The sequence below is a fragment of the Pelmatolapia mariae genome, linkage group LG1, assembly GCF_036321145.2.
Source record: "Pelmatolapia mariae isolate MD_Pm_ZW linkage group LG1, Pm_UMD_F_2, whole genome shotgun sequence".
Classification (NCBI taxonomy): domain Eukaryota; kingdom Metazoa; phylum Chordata; class Actinopteri; order Cichliformes; family Cichlidae; genus Pelmatolapia; species Pelmatolapia mariae.
This window is the reverse complement of record NC_086227.1, coordinates 26,492,944-26,518,153: the sequence shown is the minus strand read 5'-3', so window position 1 is coordinate 26,518,153 and position 25,210 is coordinate 26,492,944. Positions and strand designations below refer to the sequence as shown.

Sequence of the window (25,210 nt, the reverse complement as noted above, 5' to 3'; positions counted from 1 at the left end):
GTGTGATTAAAAACAACAGTCCTGCTGCCAGACTGAACACTTTCATCCCACATGGTGTGCAGCAGCACTGAGATTTCTTTTGGGCATAAAAGTTATGATAAAACCTTTTTCTTCTAAAGTACCTTCTCTGCGGTCATTTCTCAACACGCGTACTTTCTCAATCTTCCCCAGCAGCGCTCCATCCTCAGCTGGAACACACACAGACACACACAGAGCAGTGATGGTTATTTGTATTTTCACACTGATGATGCTAGCTTTGTTTGCGTGTGTTCACACAACTCACGATTATCACTGTAGTCATCAACCAGAATGATCTCTTTGACCAAGTGAGGTGGACTTTTCTTCAGGACACTAAACAGAGTGAGATCATATAAAAATACAGCACATCTACCTCAGAAATTGAAAAGAAAAGTACACAAAGCTCAGTATACACGCCTACCTGACCACAGTCCGCAGCAGAGCAGAGCGAGCCTCATTGTGGAAGGTGATGACAACACTCGAGGCCGGCAGGTCTGACTTCCACTGCTTATGTCTGCAACTGCACAAAAACAAGACAAAACCCCCCAAAGACATAAAAATTAGGGGAAAAAAGAGAAAAAAAAATGGTTAAAGTATGAATGCTTAAATGTGTAGACAAACACGCCCACAGTGTTGGGAAGGTTACTTTTAAAATGTATTCCATTACAGATTACAGAATACATGCCCCAAAATGTATTCTGTAACGTATTCCGTTACGGTACTCAATGAGAGTAACGTATTCTGAATACTTTGGATTACTTAGTATATTATCATGCTTTTTACAACTACGTGAATGTACTATTGCTGTGTGATTTATTACTATTACTGAAGGTCCGCGGCTCCGAACCGTAGTAAAGGGACCTCTGACTAATACGTCGGGTTCGTGTCGGGCTCGTAGCGGAAAACTAGCTTTACTTTGTTGTCTGGGTCAACTTTGCTAGCGAGAGACAGAGAGAGGCGTTGAAAGGCTGCTCCAACGGAACTTATTGTTTCAGAGGAAAACACGAACACAGTGTACAGTCGAGTCTTAATAGCTTACTTACAACTGGGCTCGTCAGGCACTCTTCTTGGCTGCAGTGGTTATTATTATATTTACATGCTTCCAGCTCCCGTTTCTGCTCGATGTTAACTCGTACTTTTCCACTGTCCTTTGTTCTCCCTCCTCGCGCTCACAGACACATAACGGGTATGGCAGTCCATTCTCCCTGCAGCACGGACTACACTGCCCATGAGGCAACATTCTTTAGGGCTATGCCTGTAGCATTCTGCCTATTAGCTTAGCACAACAACAACAACAAAAAGGCGCTCTCTCACCCGGGAAACACACAGTCGCAGAGAGAGAGAGAGAGCGTCGCCCTGTAACCATGGCAACCGTAACGCTGCCGCCTGGAACAACAGAACATAGCTGTGAAACAAAACCCAAACAGTCCTGACCCGCCACAACATGAAACAGGAAAGTACCTCCGTGTAATCCATTTATTTCAACAAAGTAACTGTATTCTAAATACCACCTTTTTAAACGGTAACTGTAACGGAATACAGTTACTCATATTTTGTATTTTAAATACGTAACGGCGGTACATGTATTCCGTTACTCCCCAACACTACACGCCCACACACACAAACAATCACGTCACCGAATGTGTGAGCCAAGCTGTGAGCTGGAACTGGTCAGTAAACCGATTTTGAACACAATAAATACGATGGCGCACATAGTGACACTGACACACACACACATACACACACACAGAGGATGCAATGACACACACTCTCATGGAGTAATGCTCTGCTGCGGCTGGGATTGACACTGGGTTTATCAGACCATGAGGCAAAAATCCCACGAGATGACGGGTGTGCCTGTGTATGCGTGTATGTGTGTGTGCAAGCATGCCCAAAAAGACAAATCCTGCACCGAATTTAAAGTAAGGAACATGAGTGATAGGGCACTACATGAGAGGAGAGTGACAAGACAGAGAGGAGAAGGAGGAGGAGGAGGAGGGAGCCGATAAGGGCATGAAGAAGCATGGAGAAAACTTTCTATTCCATCTGTCACTTAACTACAGCCACTCTGTCAAACCTCGAGGTAAAAACCCAGAACAGATACGTTTTACAAGATCACATGTGAAGGTGTGCCATTAGTATTGGCTGTCACACTTGCATAGTTGCTGTATTCCTGTTCATTTCTACTGGGGAAAAAAAGCATCAGAGATTCAAGTCATTTTGATCCTGCGTTGAAAACAACTAGGTGCTTGGGCTGAAACAAAAACAACTGGGCTTTTTTTTCCTCCTGGAAATGTTTCACAATGATTGCTGCAGCACGCTCACAAATTACAAAGACATCGATACCAGATCAATAGGAGACACATCCTTGCTCTTTTTAGTAGGCTAATGGCTCCAACTGTCTACTTTTGACTAATATATAAGTAAGGCCAGGTGACTACTTTAACTACAGCCGCTGGACTAATGATTTAGACTATTATGGAGTAGGTCAGTAACATGTTTGGAATCCTCTTCTTTTTATATAAATAACATCAAAAAAGTATAATATCAACATATTTCAAGGTATTTCACAAGCAAAGTATGGAGGGGTGTTTAGAATTCTATAAGATTATGAAAAATAAAACCACAGAGAATTTGAAGAACTTATCCACGGTAGATTGCAATTATCTATGGAGCAAAATAAAAGCTTGGTACTTGTCATGCCTATGACCTTCATGGCTTCAGGGAGCACTGGATGAAAACAAGCAATTCTGTAGTGGAAATATCTGCATGGCCTCGGGGACTCGAGCAAGAATCAGCATCACTGAATGCAGTTTCTCTCTGCATTAATAAAAACAACTTTAAACTCTCGCTTTGCAAAGAAATAAAACAGCGATCGGAGTTCTTTTAGGAGCAACTGAGGCGGAGAGGAAAACTGGAGGCTATTTTCTGTAGGATATGGAAAAAAGGACTTGTTTTGGAGCAACGTCTGTGGTCATGGAGATTAAATAATTTTCTGGGCTGACTTGCTCGTTTCAGCAAGACCATGGTAAACCACAACCTGCGCGTACTGCAGCGGCACAGCTCCACTGTAAGTGTTCACGTGATAAAGCCCGTAGTCTCGGTTTTTCACTCGCTCAAAGCATTTGGTGCATCATGAAATTTAAAAACCATAAGAAACCAAAAAAAGCTGGGAATATATTTAATTTTGTTCCTCAGTTCTTACATGCTTACAGTGGTTTTTAAAGACAAGATGACACTGCACCCTGTCACAACTTCACTGAAATGTGTTTAAAGGGATCAAATTGAATGAGAATATACATTAATAAATATCTTAGTTTAAACACGTGATATGGAATGTTTGTATTAATCATTTAAACCCTATATCATACCAAATATAGAGGACTTAAACTTTCACCATGACGGTTTTTTTATGCTTGCTTCTTAAGAAGTTATTTGTTAGTACTGCTTAGTCCATGTGAGATATATCCAAGATAAAGAAGTCTCTACAAGTCCAGGAAATGGTGTTCCAAATATTTTGGAAACAGGGTTGGATACTGCATATATAAATCCCCTTTTCTGCTGCTGTATCAGAAAAAGTAAAAACTTGCTCTTTAGAGTTTCAACACTTCAGCGGTGCCTGTTCTTTAGGTGTAAGGCCTTTCTGCTGACATTTTTTCCACACAATTCAGGGATTTGGTCTTTATTAACAAAAGGGTAGTACCAGAAGTTAGGACATGTAACCAGACTCATACAACACTAATAGAGTTTTCACTGCCAAAAAGGAACTTGGCCTGTTGAGAGCCAAGCTGACTAAAACCTAATATTCTTCTAATAAAAGAATCCAAACGAAGTCATTTTATGATTTTGTTTTGTCCGTTACAACAAGCAGAACAATACGCAGCCTTTACAGCCTGTGGGTTTATTTTAGCACTAAGGCAGACAATGTCTGCTCCACTGCTACTTCCTGGTTTCCACTGTAACCACAATAGCGAGAGTTCCTGAGAGATCTTATCCAGTCTGGGACCAATTAGTCAAATCAACCAATGTGATAAGACAGCATGTATTCGCAAAAAAAACCTTTCGATCACCCATGAAAAAGCAGAAGTTAAGAGGGATGTCATTGTGTTTCACATATTAGCTCTGTGTGTGTGTGTGTGTGTGTGTGTGTGTGTGTGTGTGTGTGTGTGTGTGTGTGTGTAGTGACACAGGTACGTACTGATCATGTCTCGTGTCTGGTACAGCTCTGTCCATTCGGAGTTTGTCGCTTTCCACCTGGTTGAACTTGTTTCTGGCGTAGGGGTCTTGACCTGGCCGGACCACCGTGGCTCCAACATACAGATCCTGGTCAAAATCCTGCCAGCGCACCTTACCTGGATGGAAACACACACACAAACACACACACATTAGGCACATCTCCAACCAGAGATATCCTCAGTAGATGCGAGGCACACACTGCTTCCCAGTCAGTTCTGTGACCACTTGACCAGGCTTATTTATTTGAAGGTGCCATTTCCTTCAAGGTCACCTTTTTGTGCACCAGCAGTGACTTGATTTTGGGTTTGATGTGGCCAAAAAGCAGCATGCAGCACAGGTCAGATCGTTTCTCTCAAATGTTTTCCCTTCATGTGCCTCGGGACATTACAGCAGAACTTTGTGTTGACAGTCTGGCGCAAAAGCCACTGTGACTGTCCACGCTCCTACTTCAGCTGAAAACTACTCTTTGATCTCTCCGTCATAGCCGAAGACCCAGCTCTCATCACAAGCAGCGATCCTTCACAGGACATTTGGGTCATTTTGAAAGAGAAGTTGATGTTTGTATTGCCAGGGAACAACCTAAAGATAGCAACCCTAAAAGGAGCGCAGGTGTGTGTGTGTGAGAAGACAACCTTCAAAAGGTAAAACTGGGTAAATTTAAATCAGGTTTGCTTTCTGATTCTAACCTCAGATCTTTTTGTAAAAGCACCATCTATAATATGATGCTATAAACCCACAAAAATGGTATATTAAATATTAAATATTCAAATGCACTCCAAAAATATTAAAAACAGCAACAACAACAAAAAACTGGTGAACCTAGGTTTTAATACGAAATATTTTCTCATGTGAATTTCTGGGAAATCACGTTAAATAAACACAGCACATCCAAAAATAAAAGCCACCACCAAACGCGATATTAAAACCTTCAACAAAGGCTGGGAATGCGTCTGACGAATGAATGGGATTACAGATCAGTGGGAATATGAAATGTAGGAGGCAGCCTGGCTGATGCAAGAATCCTTCACGACTGACAGCGAGGAAACCTGGCTGCTTCAAGCTGCTGCTTGACGAGGCAGCGACATGGCACTGAGGAAAGCTGACATGAAATTTATGCCGCCTGTATGCGAAAATACGCGGGAGACAACTCAGCCGACAGGGCGAGACTACTTTGGTAAAGCCAGGAAACACAAAAGAACATTTAATATGCACCGCAGACAGTCAGGAGGGGGGAAAAAAGCACTTATTAATTTGCTGCAGTTTAAAAACATGATTTATAAGATCAGTATAAATAAAAAATTAATCTTTTTTTAGTGTTTTGTGTCGTGTCTGTTTGACCAAAATACTGAAACACTGCAGACTAAACAGAGAAAGCCGTCACGTTTAATTTCACAGTTTATCTCCGACTATTGAGACGCAGACACACACCAATAATAATGCAACTAATTAGCTGGGTGCAGCTGCCACGCTAACGACTCGAGTTAAGCATATGGCAGCGAGAGATTACACCATCTCCCAGCGTAGATGAGCGCGTGTGCGTCTGCGCGCGTCTCCTGTGGCAGCACGTGAACGTGGTTCGCGTGTCAATTAGCCGAAACTCGCGACGATGATCCGCTCGCGACTGTGTAACGGTGCCTCGGAGACGCGTGCGTCAGAGTGTGTGATGTCCTTGCTGATATCTGTGTTTAGTGGCAGCGAGTAAGTGATGTGGTGAAATGAATGTTAAACCCGGGGTTGATTACTCCGCTTCCTTCAGCGGATTAACGCTCCGCTCTCTCCGGGTTTACCCCATTTTTCTGCTGTGATCGCGATACCGCGAGGCCTCTTCGGCAGGTACATCCATGTGCGCTCAGCCTCAGTCTCTGTCATGCAGTACTGGTCAATGATGCGATCCGCTGGCTGAAATTACAGCTGTTTGAACAGCTTTCACTCTCACTCCGACTCTCGGTCGCAGAACTGTTTCGGCCCACTGCGGCTGACTGGTTATTGTTTTTGTTTGTTGCCGCATTTTGTAGAAATCCCTCGTCGCGTTTCCAAGTGACGCTAACTGCCAAAAAGGATTCAAGCTCAGTGTCATTCCCCCAGTCTGTGCTGAACCATGAGCCCTCACTGCCTGGCAGACAGCTCAGAGGGCACCAGTGCTCGATGTGTATTTAATGGATGCGTTTCAATTGAGATGCATCTCGTTTTCCTCATAATCCCTGATCCCACTGCCTGAACTCCAGACTGCAGCACCAATCTGTGCCACTGCTCCCGTGCACCAAGTGATGCTGTTCAATTATAAGGAAGTGATGCATTCACGAACCTGCCACTTATAGTCACTGAGAAGGATGTTGACTAATATGCAAAAGCTAAAAGATTCCCAAGTTATTGAGTTTGGCGTTACTGAAGCTGTGTTACTATTTTAGGCTTAAGTAGGGAAAAGACTGCCTCCCCATGTGCTACAAAACACTCCGTAGATTCATAGGACTGTGACTGCTGAAAATGCGCCCACACAGAGTCATTTATCAAGACCTCGATTCACTACGGCACTTCATCTATAAATAAATGAATACTCTGACCAACACTGTCACTGTCTGTGTCTTATTCAGCAAATAGCTAGAAAGAAGTAGATAAATGGAAGGGCATCAAATCTGAATTTTTATAATGCGTTTTCAGCAGATTTAGAAACTAAAATCGCAGCAGAGAATTGGATCGCTCCACTTGCAGGGACTGAGATTAACACACCACAGTTGGCTAAAGCTTGTGACAAGTTAAATCACTATAATAACAGAAATATGCGCTAAACACACAGACTGAAACAACTCTGTTGTTTCACTGGCACAACGACTAAAACGTTTTGGGAAGAGGTCGAGGTGATGCGTGAGAAAATTTGTTCAGAAAGAAATTCCACTGGACTCTGAGCCGCTTCGACTCCTTTGCATCCACAAGAACATAAATATAAAATGTAAACAAAGTGGCGTCAACTAAAGTTGTGGCCAAAAATCTATAAAAGCATCATTTTAAATAACTACACTCAGCAGCCACTTTATTAGGCCCACCTAATCAGCAAATCACATGGCTGCAGTTCAATGAATTTAGGCATGTTGACATGGTCAAGGTGATTGGGGAAATAATTATTTGATCCCCTGCTGAATTTGTAAGTTTGCTCACAAAGAATTGAAGCCCCACCCCCACCCCACATCACATATCTGGTTAATCACACCAACAGGTGTCACCTTCTCACTGAACTTCTTACTGATGACGTTGTAGCCTGTTCCAGCCTCATTCACATCTACAGTCCTGTCCCTCGACATCATCTCACAGCTCTTTAGTCTCACACATGGTGGTGGAGAGGTTGGACTGAAAGAAACTGATTTTGTAGACAGGTGTACTTAATCTATAAGAGCCAGAATTCTGGTTGCAGGAGTTTAAATACTTTAACTTGTGTAATGCGTTTTTTTCCTGGTATTTTGGTTTTTTAATCTGTTTCAATTAAAAAAAAAAAATAGAGATTGTTCATTTCTCTGGAAGTGAGCAAACTTACAAATTCAGCAGGGGCTCAAATAATTATATACCCCACTGTGAGTCTGAATGTGGGATGGTTGTTGGTGGCAGACTTGACTACAGCAATATTTTCCAGCACTTTGGCGAATCGAAGCAATGAGGAATTAAGGGAGTTCTGAAGGCAAAGAGGGATCAGCCTGGTACTGACAAAGTAGCCGGCGAGCGCAAATAAATGTTTAGTATCAGACAAGACAAATGATGCCAAACGTTCACTAGAAAGAATAACACATACTGAGAGCTTTGAGGAGTTTTTTTCTTCACTTTGTAAAGGATTCGGATCTGGAAGAGGGCCAGTGCAGGCTTGTTTTGACTTCTCTGAAAAAGATTTTTTCTTCTTGTTTCAGAGGATTTGGATGTGTTGAATGGAAGGAGCATGCTGTTGCTCCCTCCCCATCTTAGTCATTTTTTTCCCTTGTTTGAATAAAACATATTTTTGGCATGCTCAAACGGTAAAAAGATAACAAAACGCTTAAAAACAACCATGAAAAATAAAAAGGCGTCAGTGCAACAATGAATCATTTCTAAAATACTCAGAGTGACACAGTTTAGTCAGTACATTTTATGCTTTAATTTTTTTAAAATGAATATCTGAGGTATCGCCTCACCTTTTTACTTTTTAATGACTGTCTGAGCAGGATTAGATAGAAAACAAAACATAACCAGCACCCATCTTTGACGAACCCAAAGACTTACTCATTTACTCTGTTTTTATTAGTAAATCTTTTACTCCTCCACGTGTCTCCTAGGCTCCATCTCCTTGTTCTCTCACTTTCCCACAACTTTCCTTCTGTTTTCTTTCTCCTCTTCTTAAGTGTGCTTGTGTGCTCTGGGTGATGTTGTGATACGCTGTCATTGCTGAGTGTAAAGTCACCCTGAAATTGAAATGCCCTCACTTTAACATTCAAATTGGATAGCATTGCTGGATCAGATAAGAGAGTGTGTGTTCAGCGTTCGCAGGTCACGGGCCTGTGAAGGAGGGGCGTTGGCTGCTTCTGCTGCTGCTGCTGCTGCTTTGAGTCAGCCTGACGACGGGTGCTGAATGAGAAATCAGATTCTCCTCCTGCTCTCCTCTTGGCTGCTGGACACTGAAACAATGTCTCTCAGAGTTTGGGTGGAGACGCATAGTTGGTTTGTGGGAAGATCGAAATTGGCTGCCTGAATTATTTTGGACAGGCAATCGGCTCCAACCTGTTTTTAAGTCTGAATCATACAGATGTGCGTATTTCATTGGGTTCCCTCGCTGTGGTTATTCAAACACGATAAGGTTAAGGATGTTCATGTTCTACTGGTAATAAAACAAACTATGCTGCTGTGTTACCGCGTTTTGAAAAAGGAAATGGTTTTGGTTGTGGGAACATGATGTGGAATACTTTCTGGATACATGAATGTGGTTTACAGTGACTGCAGTGCACATGCTCTGCAGCTGGTATGTATTTGTGTCGTGCCTTTTCCTAGAGTTCAGTCACAACTGCAAGCAATGAGAAAGTGAACTCCACAGATCCTGAAGGATCAAGAATAAAAGATACATTTGACACACGTGTGCCTCAGACATGAATCGCTCCTGCCAGTTAAAGGGAACTACTACACTACTTTTACAGGACAGCAGGTCTCGGGAGCACTACTGCAAATGTACTACTACGTTAGCTACAAGTTTAAGAAGTTAACAAGAAGACAGCTTACCAGAGCTCTGAAGCCCCATTCCCATGTCTGCACAGGACAAATTAAGCGTTATTAGGACAACACAACCAATGGCTGTCAAGATGCATTGTGAGCAATAAACTGTATATAGAAGATAGAAAAAGCCTCCAAGCCTGACAAGTTAAGTAAATGTGATTTTCTTTCTAATAACATGTGCTTGCAAAGATAAGAAGAAGTCTAGTTCTTGCATGATTTATTACAAACACTTTATTAACAAGTATGTCATCTCAATTGCCCGTATCAAGCCTTAATTAATATATTATGATGGGTGTTTTTTTTAAATTATGGCCTCATTTTAAGTAAATACAGACAGTAAGCCACAGCTTGCTTTTGGCTCCACTAATTTACAAGTCACTACTGTATAAGAGTGAGCATCCACAGTTTTTACAGTCAGATCCACTCCTCCTCTTGTGATGTGTGGTTTAAAAAACAAAAACAGCAATATACTGTTATCCAGTGCTTTGAAAGCAGGACTCCACCCCCCAATAGCTGAGGCCACAGTGGCTACATCCCAAACTGATATATGGTGTGTGGTTTTAACAAGGAGAAACAGCATCTGGAATAAAAACAGATGTTTCTCAGCCTGTTGCATTGACTCTATTGAAGTTGTAGCACCTCAGAGGTTTGCTCTCTGAATGTCCCCATTTAGCCGTGTAACTGGGCCAGAGAGGTTGTGATATATGATTTGTGGGGAAGCTTCCTACCTGGTGGCAGTGTCTCCGGGCCGTGGGCTTTGTCGTCGGAGTTGTGACCTTTGATCCTACCGGACAAGTCCCTGGACACCCATTCATCCTGAAAACATTGAGAAAGGCGGTTAGTCACAGTTCTCACACTGTGAACTTGGGTACAAACAGCAAACAAACCTGAAGCAAGGCAAACAGAAGTGAGTTGAGTGTATGAACATCTGATTTGTTTGTATTTGGAAGCACTGTGAAGATTACAGAGAGAAATGTGCAAGGAAAGAGAAAATGGGATCTCACAATGCAACGTAACATGCAGAATGAAAAGAGCTCATTTTAGCTTCACTAGTTCAAGTCTTGGACACTGCTAGAGTAGCTCTGCGTGAGTCCCAGCTTGTAAATGATCCCCATTTATCTTATATTGGACCTTGATGGACATTTTAGCTCTTCTATCTTTATGAGCCAACTTTGATCTGATTGGCTTTCCTTCAGAAAAAGGTTTAAACAGCAGGTGGGAGGCTGTGCGAGCAGAGCTGTATGCCTGAGAGCACATTAAGGATATTCCCTCCCTTTGACATCAAACAGAGCCGTTTGAAACCGAGCGTTTAGACTATTCTGGAGCCTGAGAAGCACCTCCTGTTTGAGCACTCCTTTTTTTCAGTAAAACCTCATGAAATCAAATTCACATTAAAATGTTTTGAAACAACGAGCAAGTCCACTCAATGAAAGCCTATTTAGATAACAGGATGTCCAGCAAACATGGCTCTACTGGTCAAAGATGTTGAACGGTCAAAGCACTTAAAAATCAATAAATTATCCAGTCAACATGTGCTTTAGAGCGGTTTCATCATCAGTTAAAATATGCACACTCTCATGATCATCCACAGCCTGTCAGTTTCTCTCCGTTAGCCATTTAAAATCAATGCTGGCAGCGATTCAGAGGTCGACTTGTTCGTTATTTCACTCACTAATTTGGCTGTTCTTTTCATCCTCTTCTGTTCATGATTCCATAATTTCACTCATTCATTTTATCCCTGTAAGGTCATCTTCTGAGCCCTTCTGAGAAACACCGTCATCTTCTTGCCCACACCATTTGTACAAATGGACAGATGACCGAGCCACCCATCCATCCTCTTGTCCACATAAGTTACAATTAAAACCCACCGGATCGATACGCTGGCAGGGAACACAATTAGCACCATTCACTCTGAGTCCAGGCTGCTGCCCTTGACTTCAGAAATACTATTATTCAGCTTTCTTATTTGCTCTGTAGCCCGCATTTCACCTTCAGCCTCTCCAAAATGTGTTATTGATCCGTTTTCTTTATGCCTTCAGGACAGGCAATAACGACGTGATGTCACAAACCACCGCAGACCGTACTCAGCTGTTAATTTCTACCTCTGACAGAAGGGCTAATAGGGATTTTCACAGCTTTTTTATGCATTAATGTTAGCAAAAACAACTGCTGTTGTTTTCTGTGACTGTTGCCCATCATTTAACTGTATGCCAGATTTTTAAATCATCTGCTGTGGACAGAGTCTCAGTCTGTTCTGAAACCACAACCTTTTCTCAGTGACTGCAATAAGATTAGACCGTCCACTACCTGCAACAACTATATAAAAAAAAAATCCTACATAAAATCAATTTCTATAAGTGCTCAGGACAGATGAGTGTGTGCACAGTTAGAGAGTAATGTTCAGCGTAGGATAAAGACTAAAGCTGGCAGTGTACTTCCTGTGCAAACACAGTCTGACAGGTTCTGAGGGAATAAAACATGGGGGCTGATTTTCTGGTAAAATAAAGCAACAAATTGGTGCAGGACTTCTTCCTGGTTAAGCAGTTTTCTGAAAAGGAAACAACTTGTAGACATTTTGCAATCAACTCTTCAAATGCTGGCTGCATTATGAGCAAATAATAAGCCACCTTTCATTATAATAAGTGATTGAGAAGAGATCAAATTAAGATTATACTTGTTATAAAGGAACACACCCCCCCTTCTTGAATTCTCATTAGTTTTGATGATCTGTATTCTTTGCAGTCGCTGATCATACTCATGTTTGCACACGTCTTTCAAGTACGACCAAACACTTTAACGTGATTATAAGACAATTATTCATATCAGCCAAGGTGTCTCTTTGTCTCTGTCAAGACAAATTTGATCGCATCTGTCACATCTTCACTCTCTCCTAGCACGCCCACCCCCACCGGGAAACTGTCATTGTTTCTTTATACGTCTGGATGCCTCCCAGTCCACCGCGCAGACCCACTACAGAAGCAGTTACATGCTGAAACGCTGCTGTGAAAAGACCTCCATCTAAAGCATCTGTGCTTATGTGCAGCAGCATCGTGCACAACATCAAATGTGCAAAGCAGACCTAGGCCAGTACACAAAGACACTGGATAACCAAGGGATCTAACCTAACACAGCTGATATAAACCTTACCAGAGGACTTTATATACCATGAATTGAGAAAAAAAGAACAGTTTTATCATCTGACTTCTAAATTAAGTCCTCATTTTTAATAAACACTTATTCTAGCCTTTACAATTTGTGGAGGTAAAGTGACATTTAATCGCATCAGTAAAGCAGAAGGCCATTGTACAGTAAACCATTAAACACTATGTCATGCACTAGAGACATTTTTACACGTTTCTTTGCTACAGCAGGAAAAGTACAGGTGCTGATAATACTGAGTCTGTTAGAGTGATTAGTTGCAATTTTTTTCCTCATTAGTTTCCATTTTTAATTCATCTCAAGTTTTTTGTTTCAGTTCAATTTAACTCAATTCACTTGCTTCAGTTTAGCTTTTAGTGTCTGGAAACATAGCTTTAGGTTTTATGAGTTTCTATGTTAGTCTTTTTTATTGCTATACTGTGGGGCGGCGGGGTATTACAAAAGATCTTAGTCACATACAACATATACACCAAAGCCTCCGACTGGCTGCTGTGCTGACAAACCTGGGGAAAGTGAGAAAGACTAAAACTGAGGACATCTATTTTCTTCTGCTTATCCAGCTCTGGGTCATAGGGGCCGGAGCCTATCTTAACCGATGCATGAAACTACACATTTTTAGACATAGGTTGTAACCGCCGCCGTTTTTGTGAGTATTTATTACAAGTGTTTATTTTTTAGCACCTGACGACTCTTTTTTCGCTTCTCATCCGTCAATACTCTGCATACTTTTTCCACGTGATTCAGTTTATTTTGAAAAGTTTCAACAGGATCTTGAGCTTTATTGTGAAAGGTTTATGTGGAAAATAAACAAGCGGACATGCGACGGTTTTACCGTCGTTGTTGCTAACGACAACCCATAAAAACAGGCGATTATCCGTCTGTAGTGTGGTTATATTAAATATAAGAGAAAGAGAGAACTTTAAGAAATTAATATAGCCACTACAGTGACCATCAAAACGATGAAAAAAAATATTGCCGTAAACAGTTTATTTTGCGACACCACGAAACAAACGATAGCGTAAAATGAAACGATAGACGTTTTTATATCGTCATCCGATATATATCGTTATATCGAACAGCCCTATGTCATGGGGTGAACACCCTGGACAGGGCTTACACACAGAGAGAGACAACCATTCAATTTAATGATTTAGAAGTGCCAGTTAACCTAAAATGCATGTTTTTTGACCTAAAGAGGGGAAGAGGGTACCGAGATTGAACCCACACAGGGACAGACTCCACAACAAGGCCAACTGTTTTTAGTTACATCTCTTCTTTTTTCAGAGATTCACTGTGGAAATGTCTTTACACTGACACAAAAGGAAGTTTTGCCGGTCTGGCCCACTTACCGTCGAGGTGGGCTGTATGTGGCCTACGATGTAAAAGGAGTCTGACATCCCTGATCTATCAGGAGTGTAGCTTGGCTTATTTGAATAATGAAGGCAGTTCCTTGTTCCACACGGATATCTTCTCGCTCCAAATCTGTGACCCTGCAACCTCTTTAGCCATCTCACAACATACCCAGCAGGTCTGAACAAACTCAATCTCGCTCTCTCTTTCTTTGTCCCCAAAAGGATTCGTTTGTCTTTTTTTTCTTCTTTTTTTTAAACAAAGAAGACAGTTGGAGATGGAGGTCAGCAAAAAGGCAAGAAATACTCTTAAAATAATAGCTGGAAGATGAAAGAAGAGTCAACCAGAGAAAAGGTAATTGGAGAGAAAGTTGGGGGAAAATAAATCCCTGGTACATTTGAGCTACGTGCTTCCCGTGTAAACTTCTCTGTGACTTATGGGAAGTACTCTCCATCACAGATCACACCAAGATAGAAAACATTAGGAGATAATGAGAACAATGCAGTGCTGTAAGGAGCCAGACGTGTGATTTATCAACAAATGGTTACTATAAATATGACAAATCGCTGATTGAGACATGATTTAAAAGAGTAAGTAGGGAGCAGATGTTGACGAGCTATTTTTATAGCTCACATCATATGAACGGCTTGAAAACCTCTTAGTGAAAGTGGCCTCAGTCCATCTTTGACTCTCCTCAAAGCACAAAAAAAATGACTGATTAAAATGATGTACACTTAAAGAGAAATAAAATCAACCTCAGTGATGCACTGTGGGCTTTTGGAAACAGAGAAAGGCACGATGTTGAGCAACTGTTAACCCCTTCATGTCGGGTTCATGTGGTTTGTTCTAACTGTTAATTGAATCTCAATGATTTTTCCACAGCATCAAACTAAGCTGCAACCTCTGGGGCTAAAAATTAAAGCCAACACAAAGTGCCAAGAACTCCAGTTCCTCTAATAGCTTCACGAGGCAGGCTCCAAAAGCTAATTTCCCCTTCGTAACAACTGTACAGGGGTGATTTTCTTTTCTGCCCCAACAACACATTTGGATTTTGTTAAGGCTCACTACAATGTTTAACACTGACGCCTCACAGCATGAAGACTCCTCATGTGAACCCTGGCTAGAACCATTCTGTGCCTTCACTGGATTGCTCTCACCATCTATTCGGGCGAGTTTGACAAGGGTCAAACTGTGCTGATTAGACAACTGGGTCAGAGCATCTCCAAAACTGCGGCTCTTGTGGAGTATTCCTGGTCTTTATGGTTAGTATCTAACAAAAGTGGTCCAAGGAAGGTGAACAGTGGTGAACCTGGTCATGAGCAGCCAAGGCTCATTGATGCACGTGATTGATGCACAAGGCTGACCCACGTAGTCCGATCCAACAGACGAGCTACTGTAGCTTAAACAGCCAAACAGGATAATGCATATTCTGATTAAAAGTGTCAGAATAAACCGTGCATCACAGTTTGTTGCATATGGGACTGCAAAGCTGCAGGCCAGTCAGGGTGCCCCATGAAGGTGCCAATAAGGGCCATGTGAACATCAGAACTGGACAACAGAGTGATGGAAAAAGACGGCCTAGTCTGATGAATCACGTTTTCTTTTAGATCACGTGGATGACCAGCTGCGTTGTTTATCTGGGGAGAAGCTGGCATCCGGATGCACTATGAGTAGAAGGCAAGCAGGTGGAGGCAGTGTAATGCTTTGGGCAGTGTCCTGCCATCCATGTGGATATTAGTTTGACATGTACCACCTAAGCAGTGTTGCGATGCATGCACATCCTTTGATAGAAAGAGTACTCCCTGATGGCTGTGGCCTCTTTCAGCAGGATAATGCGACCTGCCACAAAGAAAAAATGTTTCAGGAATGATTTAGGAGCACAGTAATAAGTTTGAGGTGACTTGGGCTTCAAATCCTCTAGATTTCAATCCAATCGAGCATCTGTGGGATGTGTTAGACAAACAATTCCGATCCATGGAGCTCCCACCTAACAACTGATGAGCTTACAGAATCTGTTGGTAACATCTTGGTGGCAGATACCAAAGCACACCTTCAGGGGTCTAGTGGAATTCATACGTCATTGGGTCAGAGGTGTTTGGGAGGAAAGGGGGGACCAACACAACATTTGGCAGGTGGTTAAAATGTTATGGCTGATCTGTATAAACTGGCCGTGGATTTTAATCAGATGAAGTGCTGTGTGAGTCTGTGGGTAAATGTGGCTTGTAGTCTGTCAGCTTGTAGCAGTTCGAGGGGTCAATAAGATCAGGAAAAGTGCTATATAAATGCCAGGCCAGGCCTAAAATTAGGTGCTGCTTTGAGAGATGTGCTGACACAGGCAGCTGGTCCGGTAACTGTCTCCTTGGCTTCACCTCTGCTACCTGCAGTCACTGAACAGGACCTGTCGACTACTTTTGTCCTGTTGGCATCTTCTTTTTTATGCAAGTATCAGACAAATAAGACAGCCTGCAGCGGGGGACGAACCAGTCCAAGACTTCTGTGCTTCAGTTTTGATGAGTGAAATTCTATTATTCTATTAGTAGAGTCTATTGCTAATCAACAATAAATAATACCAACATTAAGAATCCAAATCTCCAGTCCAGAACATTAAGGGTGACATCACAGTGGCTACATCCACTTTTTATATGCAGGCTATGATTACAGCTCATACTCTGTCATGGCTGCAATGTTTCATCAAATGGAAATATTGTTTGTGTGCAGAATCTTCCTCATTTCCTCAAAAGCTCAGATGATCTCCACTAGAATTTTAAAACAATGTTCAAGTGGCTTCAAGAGCCAGACCCTTTCTTGGCCGGGATCAGTTTTCCAGTTGTTAATCTAAGCTAAGCGAGTCCTGGCTGTAGATCCACATTTACTGGACGGATGTGAGAAAGATATTCATCTTGTCATCTAGCTCATGAGAAGATAACAACAAACCTTATAAGTGGATTTCTATTTTTCATTTCTCGCTCTTTGGTTCCGGCCTGTGAGCAGCTCTCTTCCTGTCTGTCTTTCACTTTTTTTTTGTGTCTCTCACTTCATTTTTCTGTTTTGCATCACGTCACTTGGGCAGCCGTTTGCTTATTCTGCCATCGGACAGATGGTCATGACACAGAGTCAAAAAAGGGACTTTATACACACACACACACACACACACACACACACACACACACACACACACACACAGGAATGAGTCATGGTGTAAAGCCAGCTTGTGTCCAGCTCTATATCTATCCACGACACTCCTGTCTCCTGAGACGGGATAATGTTACATTTATGTTTAAAACACCTTCTGCTTGTCATACTGTCCTTTGTTGTTCTCCACAAAGCTGCTGCTAACATGTCTTTAAGTGTCTAAGAGGTTTAACCCATTTTTGTTTGGTCTTCTATTCTTTCTTCAGATTTTTTTCTGTTTTTCTTTTGCGGTGATTGGTTTGTTCTTTTTGCTTTAAGCCACCAAACAGCGTGCGTTTATCTCTGTACTTTGCTGGTGGTTTATAAAGAGCAGGATTAAGCATCTTACCACACACTGAGCAATATAGAAAACATATTGATTGAGAAAAGTCAGTGTGTGGGGGTTTTTTTCTTTATTTTTTATGTCACGCTTTAACACAGAGAGACAGGCAGCTGGATGGGGCGGCGAGGAAATGACACCTGGCGGGATGTGAGCAGCATTTTCACAACGTGACGAGAACATGCTGTATGTCAAAGCACTGAAGTCGGCAATATAATGAACACACACTGAGACTGTCAAAACCAATATCATGTTCGAAAACAGCAGTTTCTTTTCTTTGGTGTGAAGGGAATCGAGAGCGCTGCTTCTAAATAACCACAGGGTGTCAATCAACTCAAACATGCAGTCCTCTCACATTTTAACATCAAAATATAGCCAGACACCAACTTCAAGAAACAATATGACTTTATAAACTTTTTGTTACCTGCAGACTGAAGCATCTACCTGTGCACAACAGAGCCATCACACCTGCTTTTCTAATAGTGGGATGGACTTTAAGCCTCCGTCAGATCAGGCCAACTGTGCATGTGTGTCTTAACAAGTGTCAGCTCATATTTATTATGTGGGGTTCTCAGAGCTTACATGCATTACTGTGTCAGTTTGGTTATCGTGCACTCATCTGAAAGTCTGCAAGTGTGTATGTGAGTGTGTCATGCAGTCTTGGTGGAACCTCAGTCAGTATAATCCACAGTAATCTGATCACATCCACAGATAGATTAACTCGGAAAGCAGCCAAGAGGTCAACAACACACACACACACACACACACACACACACACACACACACACACACACACACACACACACACACACACACACACACACACACACACACACACACTACTCTCGCTGCGGTGAGACACACATGAATGGCCGATATATCCAAATACATATTCACAGAAATCACTTCTTGTGAAGTTATCTGAACAGTTCATGACTCTGGCTACAGTTGGGATCTATGGCCACAGCTGCACGCACGCGACTATGAACTCGATAACCCCATGCACCAACACGTTATTTCTGTGTTCTCAGTTCTCAACAGATGAATTCTGACACAGAATTTGCATATCACACCCGCGTTTAGTTGCCATTATTGAAACAACTTTAGCTCCATTTGTGGGGTAAACATTTAGTCAATCTTTATATGTTCACTTTTATTCCTCCTTTGAAATAGAAGTCCTCCAACGAGTTGTGATCTCCAAGGTCTCCAGTTGGTTGTGACCAGAAAGTCTCCAAGGTAAGGCTCCCAGGTGATGTCTTGATTGGACTGCTCAACCACCTCAACTGGGTGCTTTTGACACAAAGGAGCGGAAGGTGTACTCCAAGCTCCCTGATGATGCTCAAGCTCCTCACTCAGTTTGTATGGAGGCTGTAAGGTTCACTGGACAATTACGGAGTCCAACACCGGTTGTTTTTTGGGGTTGATTGAAATGGACCAGCTGTTAATTGGATAGGTGAATGGATGGATGGAGGTTTGCCACCTTGATAATTTAAATCTGTAAACAGGTAAATTTTAAATCCAGTTGCCGATGCACACCTTGAACTGTAAATGCATGGTAATTGTTATCAGTTGGACTTGGCCATTTAGAAAATGCTCACATATCACCTAACCTTACCAGCTTCCCTACTAAGAAATTTCATTGTGGCTGTTTCTATCTGCAATCTTAGTCATTCGGCCTTTATCTGGAGCTCATGACCATGTGTGACAGTTTGAGCATGGCTTACAGCAGCATGTGCTGTTCCTGATTAAACAAAACGTCCTTCAACTGGACGACTGTGACAGTCTGCATCTGTCTTGCCGAAGTGTCCTTAAGCAGGATGCTGATCCTAATCAGCTCCAGGCAGGGCACTCAGCAGCTGAGCCTGACCTTTAACCTCCCTTAGGAGTGGAAGAAATATCACTTTAAGGGGCTCAAAGCAAAATCTAGACATCATGCAGCTCTGCCTGTCTCAGAGGGAATCAAACTAGTTTCCCTCAGTGTCTGCAAGCTGGTTTTTAAAGTGTGTCTTTACTTTTCCATTAGTTTAAATAAAAGGCAGGCTGTCCAGTTAGATAAACATAAAAAAAAGAAGATTCTCACAAGTCACAACAGTCTCTGCCCATCTCGCATCACAGCACATGGAAATTTCATCTTTTTAAACAAGTACCTCACATCACCCTGTGAATCATATTTCCTCCTCTCGTGCAACTCAAGTTAGATCTCCTACAAGCTGCTTCTAACTTACTGAGTTTAGACGAGGTTAGCATCCATGCACTGTGGCCTTAAGTACAGAGTATAACTGAACCGGACCACATATGAGACAAGAACACTTCTGGAAGAATCAGCTGCATAAAATGTTAATATGTCTCCAGACTTGAACTGGACATGAACTCCCAAATGTTTCGCGAAAGTCTTAGAGACACCGTTACATTATATGTGTAATTTCATGGTTACACTCTGTGGGTAATCCAGTAGATAATACTTCTCAGAGGGGTGAGAACAAATTTCAGTATATAAAAGATGGCCATCGCAATTCAGGGTCTGAAAAGCAAAGCCAGCGTTTAAGTGAAGCTTTAAACATGCATTCTTGCTAGTGACCAGCAGGGGGCAACTACTCTGCTTCCAGAAAGAAGCGTGATTGTATGTCTATGAGAAAATGACCCTACTTCTGTCTTAAAGTAACAAGCAAGTAAACACTGTCCTGATAAATGTATGCTTTCGGTCGTTAATTTTAAGCTTGATTTATCACAGCATGCTGTTTATTTTATAAATTACCGTCCCATTTACAGCACAATAGATGATAAACAGGAAATGCCTGCCTTGTTACTGAGGTGGCTACTGCGTAAGCATGCGGTGTCCCTTTTCTCAGTGGTAGCAGGGTCTGATTTTGGCTCAGCTGCAGTGCAGGGGGTGAAGCTGAGGGTTCAGGGGGTAGTGCCAGGAGAGATTGGCTGCCACAGCTGTCAGTCATCATCTAATGATGTCTCTCCTATTTATGCAATAACGTACTGGGACCAAAATGTGCGTGTTGTGTAGGGGAGGGGGGTGTAAACCTAGACTGGCAGCAGCTGATGAACCGAGCTGACTGAGCACAGTGTGAAACACACAAATTTCCAGTATCCAGGTGAATCCACCTGGATACTGATGTGGCCTCTTCTGTCACACAACCCCCGGCATGTCCTCCGTCACTACATCATCCTATTTTCCTCCAGCTCGGCATTTATATCCAACATCCTTTGTCCACCGTTTCCAACTATCCCTCCTCTGCACATGTCCGAGCTGTCCCTCTGATAAACTCATTTCTAATACTGTTCACCCTGGGAACAAATCTGCTACCTCCAGCTCCACCTCCTGCCTTTTTGTCAGTGCTGCTGTCTCTAAACCATAGCAGGTCTCACTACCCTCCCCTGCATATATCCTTCTGTCACAAATCACCCCTGACACTCATCTCCACCCACTCCACCCTGCCTGCACTCTATTCTTCACCTCATCTGCAGTAATTACATTTTCTCCTTTTAGTTACACTTGTCAACTTGTCCACAATTAAAATTTCTTTCTATAAAGTCCAAATGAAGTGTAAAGCGATCATCTGCCTCCCTTTCTGTCACACCATGCTGTTTTATGCAATACATTTTAACATAGTAATCTATAAGGGTCGATTTGCTTTTGGAACAAGTAATACTTTTAGGAAATGCGTGAGTTGGCTTCATTTTTCAGGTCTGGAGATTCCCTTTGGTGCTGAAGTGAATGATAAAGGCAGGGATTACATGCAGTGCAGAGACATGGACATCTACAGATGCCATGGATTAGTCCACGCAGTCTCCTCCAGGCACACAGTCTCGTACCCACCATCTGATGACGCTCTGACTAAAGCAAACTACAGCATACTCCAAAGTTAGAACTATAACGTGGCTCTTAAGAGTTACATTGACAATGAAAACCAAATTAAGAGCTGCGTTTTCTGGAAGACAATACGTTGGGTGACAAAATTTAGCTTCGTCTACAGTACAATCCCTCCTCTCCTAAATAAATCAATATGGCTTGTCACAAAATTCTGACATCTTCATCTACACGAGACTCCGAGAGACTGCATGTGTTCACACAGTGACCACGTTAAAATCCCAGACTCCCTGCAGCGATGCCGCCCTCTCCGGCTCGAGCTGCAAGTCATTTATCCAGGAAAAGAAAGAATCTTTAACAAGTCCCATTTCTTCCCTCCTCTTTAATCACAACTCTGCATCCTCAGGCCCCTCACACATGCACGCTAACACACAGTGTCTTCTGGCAGCAGTTCAACATCAAAGATGAAAGCAGCAAAAGTAGCTTGTTGCTCAAAACAAGTCTTAGAAAAAACAGCCATAGCCGGAATATCATTACAAACACAGGGGGAGAGCGAGGTTCGATAAGGAGGGAGGATGCAGATGGAAGCTTCTGGCGTTTGCGGGCAGTTTTGTTTTGCCACCCAACAGAGCTTTCCAGTAAAACGATTTTGAGGCCCAGGTTTCTGTGCCTCTGCAGCAACAAACTTTAAAATCAAACTGTCAAATTACGCACACGACTGAACTCTTCACCTGAAGAACACCCCCTCTTTCCCCTTTCTCCTTACTTCATTTTATTTTAATGCATCTCATCTCCGTTCTCATCGACCTGCCTCCCTGCAGCTCTTTGTCATGCCGCACCTTCCCCTGTCATCTCTGCCTGTCTCCTTTTATTTCTCCCCTACATATACCACCCCCCACCGACGAGCCCTCATCTCATCTCCCACTTTTTGCTCTTCTCTTTCTCCTTTCGTTCCCCTCAGTCAGTTAGTGCTACATTTTTACTTTTAGTTTGCACTTGAAGATGCTGCAGCAGCACAAAGAAAAAAAAAAAAAGGCCTCATCCTCATCATCTTCGGTGTCTTCATCACACCAAATTTTCCAGGAACTAATTTGAGACTCCGCTTGAGCACTAAATGCTTTGAATTATCTAACTGCTCGTGCTAAATAGCGCTGAAGGGAAACACAGCAGAACAATTTGCACATCACTGATTAAACTCTCACACAACTGTTGGCAGAAATGCTTGATCCTCTCTTTTTAAGAGCAACAAAGAGAGCAAACTGCAAATCAAGAGACATTAGGGAGGGCTAAAAGGATACAAAAGTCAGTCAGTAGGAGGTTTATCCAGCTCTTTTAAGTCGCACCAGTCTGAGTGGACCGTGTGATCTCTGTCCTGTCATTTAAGAGTGATTACTCTCACTGCATTAGTGGATCTTCACCTACTGTGCTGTCTGAATATCGCTGCACAGGGTGACTGATGGAGAGCAAGTTGGCCCAAGGCGGAGGTGTGTGCTCAGACCAATTTTCTACTGATGTCAGGCTAAAAGGAAAATAGTCTGCTATCCAAAAATCAGATTAGAACAATAATGATTTTATCAAAACAAACAATCTAGCTGGAGCTGCTTTAAGAGAGCCAGTTATGCTCATTTCCAGCTCCATAATAGAGAGGTTTTCTATGATTCACAGATCTAAATAATTCTTTTTTCTTATACACACACACACACACACACACACACACACACACACACACACACACACACACACACGTGTGTATTTATATCCTTGTGGGGACATCTCATTGACACAATGCTTTCCCTAGCCGCTTACCCTAACCCTAACCATCAAAAATGAATGCCTAACCCTGACCCTGACCCTAAACCTAACCATAACCTAATTGTAACCCTGACACTAAAACCACATTTTGAGTCTCAAAAATGCCTTCAAACTCGTGGGGACCGGGATTTTGGTCCCCACGAGGGCTGATTGTCCCCACAAGTATAGTAAACTACCAATTTTTGGTCCCCATGAAGATGTTAATACCCGTCCACACACACACACACACACACACACACACACACACACTGGGCCTTGGTGTAACCCCTCAGTTTATCCTCTAAAACAAGCGGTTAAGCTCCTAGCCAGCTTTCTTCTGATTGGATGACTCTTACAAACCAAAGGTTTGATCCTGCTAGTAAATACACCGGCCTCATTATTTGAAACATTGCCCAAGTTCAGGTTAACCATCTACCACTGCAACAGTACTCACAGTATACTGTTTTGTGCTGTATACCTTTTTTAAGAAAAAAAAATCAAATATTTTTCAAATATCACCCCAAACTGATCTTAAATCACTACAAATAGTCTTAGTAGACTTGGGGCATGCTAGCTTAAACTTGAACAATTCACATTGTGTCAATTTATTACTTAAAGGAGTCTCACTCAAAACCTTCTGAAGGATGTGATGGAGTCATCTTTGTCTTTCAATGTTTCATCTATTTCTATAATTCTATGTAATTACACAGCATTTCATGCGGTTTATTGGTCTGACACCTGGTAGCAGTTAGCCATTTTATCTCCACGTTCTTGCAGCATTATACCCTATCCAAGGCTGTTAATAAGATAAGGAAATAAGGCAATGAATAATAAATATGTAGACGCTTTGATTGATTACAAAAGCACATAAAAAAACAGGGGGGAAAAAGTAGGGCTGGGCAATTAATTGAACATTCAGAACCTCATTAATCAATGTAATCTTGGCTATGTTGGTTACTTTGTTTCTTTTCCCTGTTAATACTGTTAATACCATTTATTGTACTACTGTGTGTTGTCACGTGACTCGGCCTTGTCAAGTCCAAGCAAATCATCCATCCACTCGCTTCCGCTTATCCTTTTCAGGGTTGTGGGGGGTGCTGGAGCCTATCCCAGCTGTCATAGGGCGAGAGGCGGGGTACACCCTGGACAGGTCGCCAGTCTGTCGCAGGGCTAACACACAGGGACAGAAAACCATTCGCACTCACATTCACTCCCGCATTCACACCCACGGGGGAGAACATGCAAACTCCACACAGAAAGACCCTGCTGGCTTGATGGTGGAATTGAACTCAGGACATTCTTGCTGTGAGGCAACAGTGCTAACCACCGTGCTAACCACCCCAAGCAAATCAATAAACTAGTTTTCTGATGTATGAATATACCCAAACTTCAGTTCTCAATCAGTTCTCCAACAGAGAGAAGCTTGAATTCATTCCCCAAAAAAGTGCTTCTGCTTCCCCTCTGCCCGACTCCCTGATGTTTAATAAGGCATGACTGAGGGAAGAAGTTATCCAAAACATCACACAAGGATCACAAGTGTCTCTCTCACACACACACACACACACACTCCTGCTGATTCATGGCTCTAGGAAATGATTGCTTAACTTCAAACGCAGGGTGAGCCCATTTTGTTGTAACTGTAATAATGTCATAACTTTTGTCGCCTGAATAAAAAAAATGCTCTGTAAAAGAGAGAGAGAGAGAGGGGTGGGGGGACGACAGAATAATATGTTAAAACAACAACAACAAATAAACAAACAAAGCAGCAGTGCTCTCTGTAAAAACCACAAGACAACCCTGAAGCCTTTTTGACTTCAGTCGGCTCAGAATTCAGACTGCTCAGTGCAAACTGTGACAAGTCTCACCAGGGTGTGTGTGTGTGTGCGCGCGGTTGTGTGTGTCTACATATGAGAGAGAATGAGAGAGACTCAGGGGGTGTAAGACGGCTCAATGGACCAATTGTGTTTGCTGGCTTCCTTCCCAAAACCCCATCTGCATCCTACACACACACACACACACACACACACACACACACACACACACACACACACACACACACACACGCAAGGAAAGATGCACATTCACACAAACACACACAAAGAAAA

At 42.4% G+C, this 25,210-nt stretch overlaps 1 protein-coding gene across 2 annotated transcripts in view; it reads right to left on the bottom strand.

The window, feature by feature from the left end:
- Positions 1-25,210, bottom strand: part of galnt2 (UDP-N-acetyl-alpha-D-galactosamine:polypeptide N-acetylgalactosaminyltransferase 2) — a 70,336-nt gene that overhangs the window by 19,843 nt on the left and 25,283 nt on the right. Inside the window, exons 2-7 of one of the 2 annotated variants that reach the window (XM_063477379.1) lie at positions 10,203-10,290; positions 9,481-9,507; positions 4,217-4,370; positions 440-538; positions 284-351; positions 123-188 (exon numbers count right to left, since the gene is read on the bottom strand). In XM_063477379.1, the coding sequence (XP_063333449.1) occupies positions 123-188; positions 284-351; positions 440-538; positions 4,217-4,370; positions 9,481-9,507; positions 10,203-10,290 (502 nt within the window). The remainder of the gene's footprint in view (positions 1-122; positions 189-283; positions 352-439; positions 539-4,216; positions 4,371-9,480; positions 9,508-10,202; positions 10,291-25,210) is intronic. The other variant, XM_063477380.1, reaches the window with a different exon arrangement.